We start from the raw sequence: 12,606 nt of genomic DNA, 5'->3' as shown, positions 1-12,606 counted from the left end.
ATCTTACCGTGACTGTTTTGGCATCCATTTCTGTGAATATGAACTCCCCTCCTTCAAAATCTCCATTTAGATATAACAGTGCACTGAAAGCAAAAAAGGAAAAAGGGGCGATCAGTACAGACCAAACACAGCTGCAGCATAGTTGAAAGTATTTTTTTTTTTTTAGTTTTATGCATGTTGCCAAAGGTAGCCTTGTACCTGTAGTCTCTATATGTATATGCTGGGGGTTCCTTCCAGCACTCATTGGCCTCAGGGTCCAGCAGACAATTGTCAGCATGGATGGGATGGCTCAGGTCATTCCTGTGATCTTGCTGGCCTGTGAACGGATAACCAGCACACACAAAAAGCATGAATACCTACCAATACAGCATTTCGAATACCATTTCAAATTAATGCTGTACTTTTCCAGGTTTTCCTTCCTGGGGCTTTTTAAATCTCACTACCCTGTCATATCATACAGTATGTGAACCATCAAGGATGGCAGGGACATAAAATAAATCTGTTGCAGTGCTATGCCTGTTTTGACTGCAATTATTAAAGTTGATGAACATGTCCATGTGTCAGTTAAGACACAATCAATCAAACGACCGTATATGTGTTTCGGTGTCAGGTGAGGTATGTTTCTGTGTGTGAGTGACCTGTGATGGCTGTCCGGCACACCAGGTGTGTGTAGGAGAAGTGCAGGGTGGAGTTGAGCCGGAAGTAAGACTCTGTAACCCGTCTCGCTCGCTCACTGACGTCGTAGAACAGGCGGGCGCTCCTCATCGGCACTCTTCCCTCATAGCCATACTGCAGGGAAGAAAAAAACAAATACAAAAGACAGACTGAGCTCTGTATACTGCCTTGGTTACACTGATCCCCTGGTTTGAAATTTCTTAGTTTTAGATTCAATGGTTCTCTTAAACTCATTTTAGTTTAGATAATATCCCGCTTTCTTGCAAGCTTGACAACTATTTGGGTGGATGCAATCTTTGTAAATCATGCAGAGGAACCGTGGTACTCGTTTATGTTAGTGTTTAGTGCACCTGCAGGGCTTTGAGTACAGTGGCTCCTTCAAACTTCTCATTGGGAGTGTGTGGAGACATCCTCCCTCTGTAACCATCTCCAGCCATTGTGACAGCCTGGAAGATGAGAAAAAAAGCCAGAATTAAGCTTCAAGTACAGGCTTAGACACTGAACTTTAGCACAGGAACAAACACTCATTTAAAATCCTTATTTTATGAAGGCTGTGTAATATCCTTACATGTGCCAGTTGTCTGAGGTCTGTACACTCCTCCTCAGATATAACATGGTCCAGCAGCACCCGCTGGGTCCCATTCAAAGCCACAGAGTTCTGCACCAGCTGCACATTGTCATACAACAACGGGCCACCTGCCCAGATCACACAGTAAAAGAAGGCAACATGTTATCTCAGGTGGACACTAATAATTTTCTCTTAGCAGTTTAACTCCCATTGCAGCAAAGGTTTACCTTCTTTGAGTTGCTGTTGAACAGCAACAGTGACGTTCTTCTTCTCTGAGATTGGAACATACTCCATCCAGCCGTCTGTGCCGGAGGGAATCCTGGAAGAACAGAGAATAGAGAATGCATTTAGGCAAAACTATGATTTTAAACTTGCAATACCAGATGTTTTTTGCCCACTTGGGGACAGAAACAAACTCTGAACACAACACTGACATATTATCAAGTTTAAGTTGACATGTTGTACTTCTTAACAGTTGCTTATTTACACATCCAGCAGGTATGAAACAACATTATTATTATTATCATCATCAACATCACCTAATGAATGTAATTCCAATGTTCACCCTCCTTTAAGCTCTGTTTTAATCTCCAACAACTCCTGAGCAAAATATCTGGCCTTTTGCTGCTAAAAACTGTCTGTTTGATGTTGGGCAGGTAGTGTTCAGTGGTTACAGTGGTTGTTTCTTGTGTTTGGTGAGACGAAGACAATTTCCTACCCCTGGCGGACAATGACGATAACAGTTGCGGGCTGGACAGCTAAACAATGAGCTGAAACTTGCTATAAATCTGTATAGAGTTGACAGAAACCGAAGAGTATGGTGATAATTCTCAGTGGGTTTGTCACCACATTAGACCCTTTTCACACTACACATAGTCATTTGACCCACTGTTATTACAAAATTACTGATTATAGCTGCCTTTAACATCTGCATATGCAGCTTTTACTACTACAGAGGAAGAAGCTGAGGTATTGAGAAGACAGTGTATACCCTTTTCAAAGTTTTACATATGCAGAGGTCTCTTTACCTGTTTGAGTCATCTCTTCCACCTGTGCTGCTCCAGTAATTCTGAAAACAAAGGGAAATATTTTATCGGCACAGAAATGTGACGTGTGTTTGCATGGCCAGCAGGTGTCGCTGTTTGCTGAGAAGACTGTAGTGAGTGATGGCCGTGCCAGACACCTGTTACTCTGCTTTGAGACAACTAGGCAGCGGGGGCACATTAATTGTTTACACACCCAGCAGAAGATCTGCTCTGCATCAGAGACATGTGGACTGGTTTACGGATAACTGCCCATTAAATTACACAATCTTCTTTTCATTTCTAGGCAAAACTAAGAATGAAAGGGCACAACTCGGTCAATAAATACTTGCAGCCCGTTTTAAGTATATCCTTAAGCATGAAAAATGAATAGAATTTGGGATAATTTTGTATTCTATCAACTCACCCCTTCAGTAAATTCCACTCCCATGGTTTTACTACCAATCAGAAGGAGCTCCAGTTCCTGTTTGTGCCTCCGCAGGTACCATGCAGCTTTCTGCAAACACAAACACACCAAAGGTTTATGGTAAATAGTTAGTAAGATGCATGTAAATGCATGCTTTCTTCACTGAGAGATGATTGAGTTGGTAAGGGGAAAATAACTGTAGAAAAGTGAGAAAAAAATGCATCATATTGCTCATATTTAACAGTGCCATAAAGAAAAGTTCTATAGTCATGCCAACAATTTAGCTGACAGAATCATCTTTTTAATCTTTCTTATTGGAGTTCAAAATGTTCTCATCTTTGTTCTTTTCGTTGTACACTTCTATGAAGGAAAGCTTTAAGGCTAATCTTTTTGTTAGTGACAGCATGCTCCCGTCCTCTTTGATCGGCCAAATAAAGGGAACCAGAATGAGTTTCTCTTTCCCTCGGCTCTGTTCGCCTCAGTGCCAGGACTAATGGAGTGTGATGGCCTCTCTCTTTGTTTTTGTCAGATTTACTACTGATTTCCTGCCTGGAGTGAAAACTTGGAATGGAAACATCTGCTGTTTCTCAAGCCCAAAATGATACAGTAACAGTGGTGCTGCCTTTGGCTTGTAAGTGTGCGGCTTGAAATGACAGAAGGTGTGTTTGCATGTACAGGATTTTTGAGACCAATACAGACCTCTATATTAAATGTAAAAAAATGTGTTAGTAAGATATTGGCTGATATTCTTACATTCAAATGTAAAAACATACAACAAACAAACATTTTTAAATATGTTTATTAAAGCATTACGGCCAAGATATGTAATGAGCGGGGCATTGTACAGTGGAAAATTAAACTTGTCAGTGCTATCTGGTGGACAAACTATGTAATGGAAACACTGTATATACTGTCTCATTGGCATTTCTGGGGAATGAGGCCATGTATGTATGAGTATTATGAAACTTAGGCATTCAGTAGCATTTTTCCTTGTTTTGTCAAGCACCCTTAATACAAATGGCCCTAAATTGTTCCAGAGACTTCTGTGGGCACTGTGACATGACTGTTCCTCCTCCTCCACCATTCCTGAATAGCAGGATTCTTTGGCAGCGAGGCAGGTCGGGCCTGGCACTGATATCTAGGGCTCTGTAAATGAGCTCCCCGAGGCTGGAGGGAGAGAGGACGCGGCGAGGACAGGCAATCTGTCGGCCAATGACCATACTGTAAACTGATGGGACTGGAAAGACTTCGGGTTAGAAAAATGTAAGCTATGAGTATAGAAAAACATAAGCATGAGCAGCAACACGTCGGCTCTCAGGCTTTCTTTATCTCACCCGCACATACGCAATGTCAGCCACACACCACTCACACATTCACACAATCCTGCAAGGAGCATCGCTCACTCTAATGAGTACCAGGCTTTCTGGGAAAAGGAGGCTAGGACTTAAACAAGGCACTGCTTGACTTTTCCAAGCAGCGGATCAGAGTTTAGGAAGAACAAATTCTCAATGCTAAAGTGGCTGAAGAGTAGCCAGACTTAACAAATTGAATTTTCTCTAGCGGGGAGACACTCAGCCTTAAATTATAATAATAAAATAATAACTATAAGAGTGTTGAAAGAATACCAGGGGGGCGAGGTCATAAACACACTGACATAGCAAATTTTGCTTAATTCTTCCAGCTGGATGGAGAACACATGCAAGTGAAAAGCAAATTTTAAGAGGCAATTGCTGCCAATTGACGAGTTCATCCAAGAAATACAGCAAACGGCCTGCTGCCTCCCGTCTCCTCATTTTCCCTCAAATCCACACTTTTCCTCACCAGTCTCTTTCCCCGTATGTCTTCTTCCCTTCCCTCTCCTCTTCTAAAGTGTTTCACCACACTCCTGCTCATATTATTGCAATGCTTTATCCACTCACTTTTCTCAGTCTTTAATGAATTGCCCGCAACTTGATTAGAATGCACATACAACCTTCAATCACAAAATGGTCTTTTCAAATGACTGCATATCACACTGGTTGCCTTTCAGAAGCGATCTTAAAAATGCATTTAATTACCTACAAGGCAATATCCCAAAGTATATTGTTGGATTTACTGAAAACTACTCTATCCTTAATGATATTTAACATTCTCCTAACCAATACACCAAAATCTGGAACAGATTTCGACATTGGGTCTTATTCTGCAGATAACTGATATATTTAAAGTTTGGTCTACTTGTTTTAATCTGTAAGTCTTTATTTCCAAACCTACCTTTACTGTGTCAAACTCGCATTTTTCTTTTCTAATTCCTTTTAATCCCTAAGTCTACATTTCTGTAAACCTTTGTTTCTACTCTTTTTTTCAAGCACTTTGTAAACCTCTGGTATTGAAAAGTATAATCCATATAATTTTTATTTTTATTATAGCTCCCTAATCGCTATTTTCTTTCTCATTATAAACTTTTGGTTCATTCATTCAGCAAGTTTTTGTGAGCCACCTATTCTCTCACAGACTTTTTATATGCAGACACAATGATCCATCCATCCTCACGGTGAGATTCCACATCCAGGTATTTACTTTCACTCCCAAACCATCTACCCCTCCCCACCCTGCAATGACAGCAGATCCTGACCTCTCTTGGCTTGCCATCATGTCCCAGCACCTCTCTGTAGTAATCCACGTTGTCTGTAACAAACTCCTCTCCCTCGTGGAATAACAGGTAGGTCATAGCACACTGTAGCGCGTCCTTCAGCAGGCCCACTGCAGAGAGAGACAGAAAGCAATTAAAGTAATTTCTCTTTGTGGTTCTACATATTTAAGGTAATCTGTGGAGATTTTGACCTCTAGTAGCACTATGGAGCCGTTTATTTATGAGCAGGTCATACAACAGTTGGCGGTAATGCACCAAGAAACATAGGAGCATTTTTCACATCAAAAGCAGTGAAAAAGATGAAAGATTAAAAATGTTCAAACAGTCGGCTTTGCAAAAGTTTAATGAGGAAGGAAATGCATATTTTTCACATCAAGGATGCACACAACAAGTTTTGGTCAGTAGCAGAGTGAATGTAAAGAACTTTAAGGAGCCATAATCACACACACACACACACACACACACACACACGCAGGTAAACTGATTTCTACAGAGCCGCTGAGCTACATATCTACTGTATGGACTGGATGAGAGTGTGTGTGTGTGTGTGTGTAATGTAGAATTGTATCTATTGACGCTGACATTCCGAAACCATTACTGCAGTGGAGCAAAAGCTGCACTCTGGCTGACATAGTGGAAAGAACACACACATGACAGTGTCAAGATGTCAGTGATGAAGTGAAACAGACGTACAGCAGAACCGTCCTGTACTGTCTTCCAGCTTTGAACACACGCGCAAACACACTTTTGTATTCATCCAAATGCAGATCCACAGACATACACAAACACGTCTGTCACCCCCATACACACTGCTCTACACTACTGCTGCTAAGTACACACGCAAACACATTCTTTACTAGTTTGTAAAGGCACAGGGTTAACCAAAGACTTCCTGTCTTGGCCGAGGCTGAGGCAGCATATCTGCTGCTCTCAGCCATGTGTTCCCAGGTCAATAAGAGTCTGGAGATTTGAGCTCAGTCAAACAGAAAAACGTCACTGTGGATTTATTTAGAAATCAGAAGCAGCTAAAGCACAAAGAAGGGCTGCTGAGTGATGGCAAACGTCCTCTGCGGCAGTGCAGTGTGGAGCCACTCAGGAGTGTAAAACACAGCAGGCCACGGTGCTGCTGGGTGTTAGAGCACTCATATTACTGACTTGTGGCGAGTAACTGCCATAGATTTCTAATTTTGACAGTAAGAATGCAGGTAGTGTAGAAAGGAAGAAGTAAAAAACCTGCTGCAATTCATTCTGCAAAAAAAATACAGTCTAATTAAGCTAGATATGAACGAACTTGGCTCAGTGTTAAAGTAAAAAGTAGCCTTGTATACCATTTTTAAAACATGACTGCCAATATTGAAATCATACGACAGCTTTGATTTTGAAGTGGGTAACAAACGAGTGATTTAATGAGTGCTCATTTAACACAATGATTGTTAATTTAGGATTAAGATAGCTGAAGAAATGTTACAGAGAGGCAAATCACGAATATAGTTAATGGCTATTGCTGAAAAATGCCAGCCATAGATAATATTAAAAAATTTGGTTATATATCGTGGAAAAAGTGAAGTAGAGCAGTCATTTCATAAGCAGTGATACACACTAAGCTGGGAGCAAATTTCCACCTTTACAATACAGTAGAATAAGTGACTCACCAGACACCTTATTAATAAACTCAGATAAAAAAAAGCTTTTGAGGCTTCCCCACACCCACCCCAGCGGCTGTTGGGAATCAAAGCCTGCTCTCAGTGTGTTTGCACACACTCAGTGATCCACTTTGCTTTATTAGAGCCATATGCTTATCGGTCATTAAGTATAATCTGGTGATCTCACAAGCACTCAGCACACTGTCTTTCCCAACTACGCTTTGTTGTTGTGCCAACACCCTTGTCTAGAAGAGCTTTTCACTACTTTATCAACAACAGAAGACTTGAGAGTAGCCATTCATTCACACACAGAAAAAAACCACACCTGAGAGGCTCAACATCAGACTGGATACACCCATATACAAGTTGCACAGACACACACACAAACCACATAATGTCATTAATATGTGTGAGACAATGTGAAACTCCAAACAGGGTGTGGTCAACTGCTGATAGACTCAACCTGTATGCTGCTCTTTGTGGTCACCATGAGTTCTTGTGTGTGTGTGTGTGTGTGTGTGTGTGTGTGTGTGTGTGTGTGTGTGTGTGTGTGTGTGTGTGTGTGTGTGTGTGTATCCATCTTCTTTGCTCATAATTAAAACGAGCATAGTCAGACAGATCAAGTTGGGGAACACTTTTTATTCCCTGTGCCAGTGTTAAAAATGTAATGACAAGTTCTGTCATGAAAGTGGTTAGAAATGCTAGTAATCCAACTGTACAAAGACAACTCACCCTGGAAGTAGGCAAACTGAAGGTAGTCATAGTGTAGAGGCAGGTAGTTCTCCATGGGGGAGAGTCGGCCTGGCCGGGTGGCGAGGTCTCGAACGCACTCGTGTTCACAATGCAGCACCTGAGTGAAGTGATCTGCAAGAAAAGGCTTCAGATCAGTTTAAAGATAAGTAGTAGTGGTAAGCCACTTCTTAAATTTGGCATTTGGCGTATTATTTGGAATAAGCTGAGCGTTAGTTTAGGGCTGGATGCCAGTGTTCCCATTACCGATTTCACACAAACCTGCATATTGCATTCATTTGTGTACTTTAGGTTACAATAGTCTAAATGTTGTTTCAGACAGTCCAGTAATATTGATAACAACGTCTACATGCAGTAAACCATATTTCTCAAACATTTAACTAGCGTAATTTAAACAAAAAATAGCATATCCAACCTTAAACGCAAAAGGTATTATAGAGAAGATGTAAATTATTCATTATTATACAAATGTTTTCGTTAACTTTGGTTATCCAAATTATAAATTTCAAACGTCTGTTTTTGAATGTTCATATAAAAAAGGATCTCCTTTGATGAACTTTGTTCGGCATCAAGTTATAGGATTTATCTGAAGACTGAAAGGTGAAAGTAGATGCTGGAAAACAGATACTAGTGTGGGAAAGTCAAAGAGACAACTCCAACATGACATGCCACTCTAGATCAAAGCTTTATTTGTCTAATGTGCACAAACTGAACATGAGATGACAGAATGCTGAAAATAATGTAAACATTATTTTCAGCATTCACAGAACAATACACATTATGATATATGATATGATAAAATAATAAGAATTGGATATAAAACAGATGCTGAAAATTGCTCTTAAAGTGCATCTTTAATTGTCTCTTGTTCCCTGTTGTCCAGTTTTGGTGGAGTCTGTTTAGGATTCATCTGAACACATATTTGTGGAAAATAAAACCCCCACTGGAATAAGTTCAACTTGATGAGCTGTCTCAAACACAGCCAGTCCAACATCATGTCGTTCCATGTTGCTGTGAAGTAGATCAAATAAATGTTGCTCCCTTTCCAACAGTGCAGTGCTTTCATGACCGTGTTGTTCCTCAGGTGGTGATGAATCGTGCTGTTTGATCCATCAGGGAAGACAGATTTTACAGGGCGCGACATATCATTACCTTGCGTCGAGCCAACAGAGTGGATGATAGCATGCTTGTGTATTTATGAGTGCGTGCATGCGTGTGTATGTGTTGCGAGCGTGAATGTACAGTGAGGTCACCCTTGAGCAGCTGCAGCACTACTTTCCTCACCCTCAGACTGCAAAGCTGTGGTCTGTTTCAATCTCTCTCAAGAGTCTCAGAGGAGCAGAGATCTGAACTGTGTTAAGCCAGAATCATGCAGTACTGTGATGAAGGGTGCCTGGGTCAAAAATTATTTTCTTCTGGAAATTAAACTACATGAGGAAGTAATTCCATGAGATCCTTTCTCTTTTATTAAGCTCACATAACAGATTATATTACTCTCCAAAATACATACATACATCTTAACACAAATAAACACCATATTCACAGGCTCTATTACAATGGTGCTATGGAAAATAATCCCTGATTGGAAGTAAAACAAAACCCGGCCAAAACTAATTAGCTGTCTTTTCTGTGTTTATGCAACTGGGCCGTACATATTTAAGACAAAAAACACTTGTCAGCAATTAAGCTGCGGCTACTGCACAAAACCCGCCTCAATTTCCAGAGAGGAAGGCCCAACTCGTGTCAACAAAAGCGCCACTGACCAAAATTGATATATATATCTGTCGTGTTTAGGGCACAGATGGCAGCAGCAGAGAGAGAGGGGGAGAGAACACAGGGCTATGGAGACAGGGAGGGGTGTGGCTTTGAGGAAAAGGTGGCTAGAGCTGTGAACGGTTTATCCTATTTACTTATTTTAAATTTACTTGCATGTTAATCAAAATAAGTAAAACATTAACAAACAGTTTTAATGTTGTTTAAAAATGTAACAAAAGCTGTAACTGAAAGCATGGACTGTGTTTGTAACAGGTCGTGCAGTATCTCTCCCTCATCCCTTATGTTGTCTTGCCGTTTTCCCGCTTCCCTGTGTTTCCTGTCAGTTTCCCTGTGTATTTCTCTGTCTGGCATTTGTGTGGTCTGTCTAGGCGCTACATTCCTGCTCCTGCTGCCAATCACCTCCTGCAAACCGGTTATACATCCACTAATCAACAAACAGCAGTGTATCTTGCCCGGCTCTTCATTTCATTCTCCGCCAGATCGTTCAGTTTGCAAACATGGTTTGTTAACTGTGACTATGTGTGTGAGTTGAGCTTTTGCATCCAGAATCTGACACTACGACAACCAGGAGGTGTGGTCATCTGCTAGTAGGAAGCTCTAAAACCAGAATTTAAACTAGAATTTTAAGAGCCTTACATGAACATGGCATACTGTCAAAAAATCTAACAAGAAACAAACTGTAAGAAAAAAAAATGTATTAAGTAATTTGTAGCATTAAAAATGTTTGCTGTTCAGCAGCCAACGCTCAACTTGTCGAATAAGGAAGCCTCTGGACCAGAATCCAAGAGCACTAAACTGGAAACCTTTTATACAATCCACATTTTCAACTGGAATTCCACAAAACAATAACAGTAGCAATTGTTTTTGGAATAAATGACTAGATACATACAAGAATGTTCCTTTAAGAAAAAAACACAGATGGGACCAATCTTCCTTTCAATTATTTTTTATTGTTATTTGTTTTTTTTATTTGATTTATTTCTAAGAGACTTGGCGCAATAATTCAATGTATGATCTGTGGAGAGCAATATTTTTTTTGGATCAGCATGTTATCTAGTACAGAGAGTGTGCTAAAGCCCAATGCTCCCAATATGAATATATTGATATGGGCTGTCAGTTGGCATCAGCACAAAGTAATGTCAGTGATCCGATAACTTTGCTAAGTCAAATTGTAAAACCTTAATTTTCTAATTTTTTGTGTATTCAAAAATATTGCTGCTTTATTTGCTGCATGCTGTTTTCTGTTTTAATACTCTATACTATAAGAAATCAGTTCTGAAAGATTTGTTATACATTTACTTACACCTTTTTATCTCCAAGAAATTCAAGCCAATGCACTGACATATAAATCTCGATTTCAACATGGGGACTGCCAGGAAAAGCTTGGCGACCAAAGAAAACAAATATTGATACAATAATATTAGGCTTTAGTGTAACAGCCTATATTCCTTTTTCAAAAATATTTTTAGGCATTAGGGGCCATTTTTTTTTTAACAAAGGACAGTAGAGAGACAAGACATTAAGGGAGAGAGAAAGGGAATAGCATGCAGCAATTCTGTGGCCAGAATTGTACCGGGGAAGCAAACATGGGTAATGTGGGTTTTTAATGTGCTTTCACAGCCAACAGTCTGGGTATGGATATGGATTTAGGAACCTACAGTAATATGGCTGTTATCCCTCGTCTGCACTTTAACCCAGTGGCAACTACCATCTGGTGCCATGCCATTGCCAAGCACGTTTGATCACCTAGTGAGCACGAAGGCCCTTGTTTGGCCTTGCTTATGCCTCCCCAGGCTATCTCGGCACAGCAAAGCCCAGCTCGGGCTCAGGGTCACGCAGTACAGTTATACGTATTGGTGGGAACGGTCATGATAAGTTGATACACTCCATACACCAAATACACACTGTAATGGACCTCTGAGGCTTTTCAAAATCAACTATAGACAGGATTTTATGAAACCACTGTCAGGGGGTTGTGGGTCTAAAAATCAACATAATGTGGTATTTACAAATCACTAAAAACACAAGGCAGGATTTCTCAAAAGGCAGACAACCTAAACAGCCGAGCAAGCATTAATGCACTGCAACATGCAGGAAGAGGTCAACCAGATCATACTAGCAATAAAATATCACTAAGTCATTAAGTAAACAGTAAAATTCAGTTCAAAGAGCTTTGAAAACACAGCTGGGCAAATTTCAGATATCATCTTACTGTTTACTTTGTCACTGTATGTGCATGGGTTTTTAAATTAGGGCCAGCTATCATATGAACATCTATTCAGCATCAAGATGTTGTTGTAGATGTAACTGAAGGTGTAAACAATTTTACATCACATCCAAAACAAGAAAATCCTGTCTCTAATTAAAAACATACAATGTAAATAGCTAACTATTTCTCAGATTGTGCCATTTGTAAAGATGAATACACCAACAAATCATATCCAAAATCCACATCCTATCTATGTTCATGCTGAGACTTAATGCAATATGTATTGTTTTAGTATTGCCCTGGCTTTCACCAATACCCTGCTTCAAACATTTAGAGTTATTCACATTACATAACCAACTAAGTACAGTGGGTACGGAAAGTATTCAGACCCCTTTAAATTTTTCACTCTTTGTTTCATTGCAGCCATTTTCCAAAAATCAAAAAAGTTCATTTTATTTCTCAGTAATGTACACTCAGCACCCCATCTTGACAGAAAAAAACAGAAATGTAGAAATTTTTGCTAATTTATTAAAAAAGAAAAACTGAAATATCACATGGTCATAAGTATTCAGACCCTTTGCCGTGACACTCATATTTAACTCAGGTGCTGTCTATTTCTTCTGATCATCCTTGAGATGGTTCTACACCTTCATTTGAGTCCAGCTGTGTTTGATTATACTGATTGGACTTGATTAGGAAAGCCACACACCTGTCTATATAAGACCTTACAGCTCACAGTGCATGTCAGAGCAAATGAGAATCATGAGGTCAAAGGAACTGCCTGAAGAGCTCAGAGACAGAATTGTGGCAAGGCACAGATCTGGCCAAGGTTACAAAAAAATTTCTGCTGCACTTAAGGTTCCTAAGAGCACAGTGGCCTCCATAATCCTCAAATGGAAGACAT

General features: G+C 40.1%; 1 protein-coding gene across 1 annotated transcript in view; it reads right to left on the bottom strand.

The window, feature by feature from the left end:
* The window catches only part of p3h2 (prolyl 3-hydroxylase 2), a 64,043-nt gene that overhangs the window by 2,095 nt on the left and 49,342 nt on the right, over positions 1 to 12,606 (bottom strand). The window contains exons 4-13 of the mRNA XM_046050786.1: positions 7,700 to 7,831; positions 5,307 to 5,434; positions 2,693 to 2,782; positions 2,272 to 2,312; positions 1,471 to 1,562; positions 1,244 to 1,371; positions 1,026 to 1,121; positions 639 to 789; positions 199 to 316; positions 8 to 83 (exon numbers count right to left, since the gene is read on the bottom strand). Of these exons, the coding sequence (XP_045906742.1) occupies positions 8 to 83; positions 199 to 316; positions 639 to 789; positions 1,026 to 1,121; positions 1,244 to 1,371; positions 1,471 to 1,562; positions 2,272 to 2,312; positions 2,693 to 2,782; positions 5,307 to 5,434; positions 7,700 to 7,831 (1,052 nt within the window). The remainder of the gene's footprint in view (positions 1 to 7; positions 84 to 198; positions 317 to 638; positions 790 to 1,025; positions 1,122 to 1,243; positions 1,372 to 1,470; positions 1,563 to 2,271; positions 2,313 to 2,692; positions 2,783 to 5,306; positions 5,435 to 7,699; positions 7,832 to 12,606) is intronic.

Source organism: Micropterus dolomieu, linkage group LG05 (assembly GCF_021292245.1).
Source record: "Micropterus dolomieu isolate WLL.071019.BEF.003 ecotype Adirondacks linkage group LG05, ASM2129224v1, whole genome shotgun sequence".
NCBI classification, from domain to species: domain Eukaryota; kingdom Metazoa; phylum Chordata; class Actinopteri; order Centrarchiformes; family Centrarchidae; genus Micropterus; species Micropterus dolomieu.
This window is presented reverse-complemented; position numbering and strand designations above follow the sequence as displayed.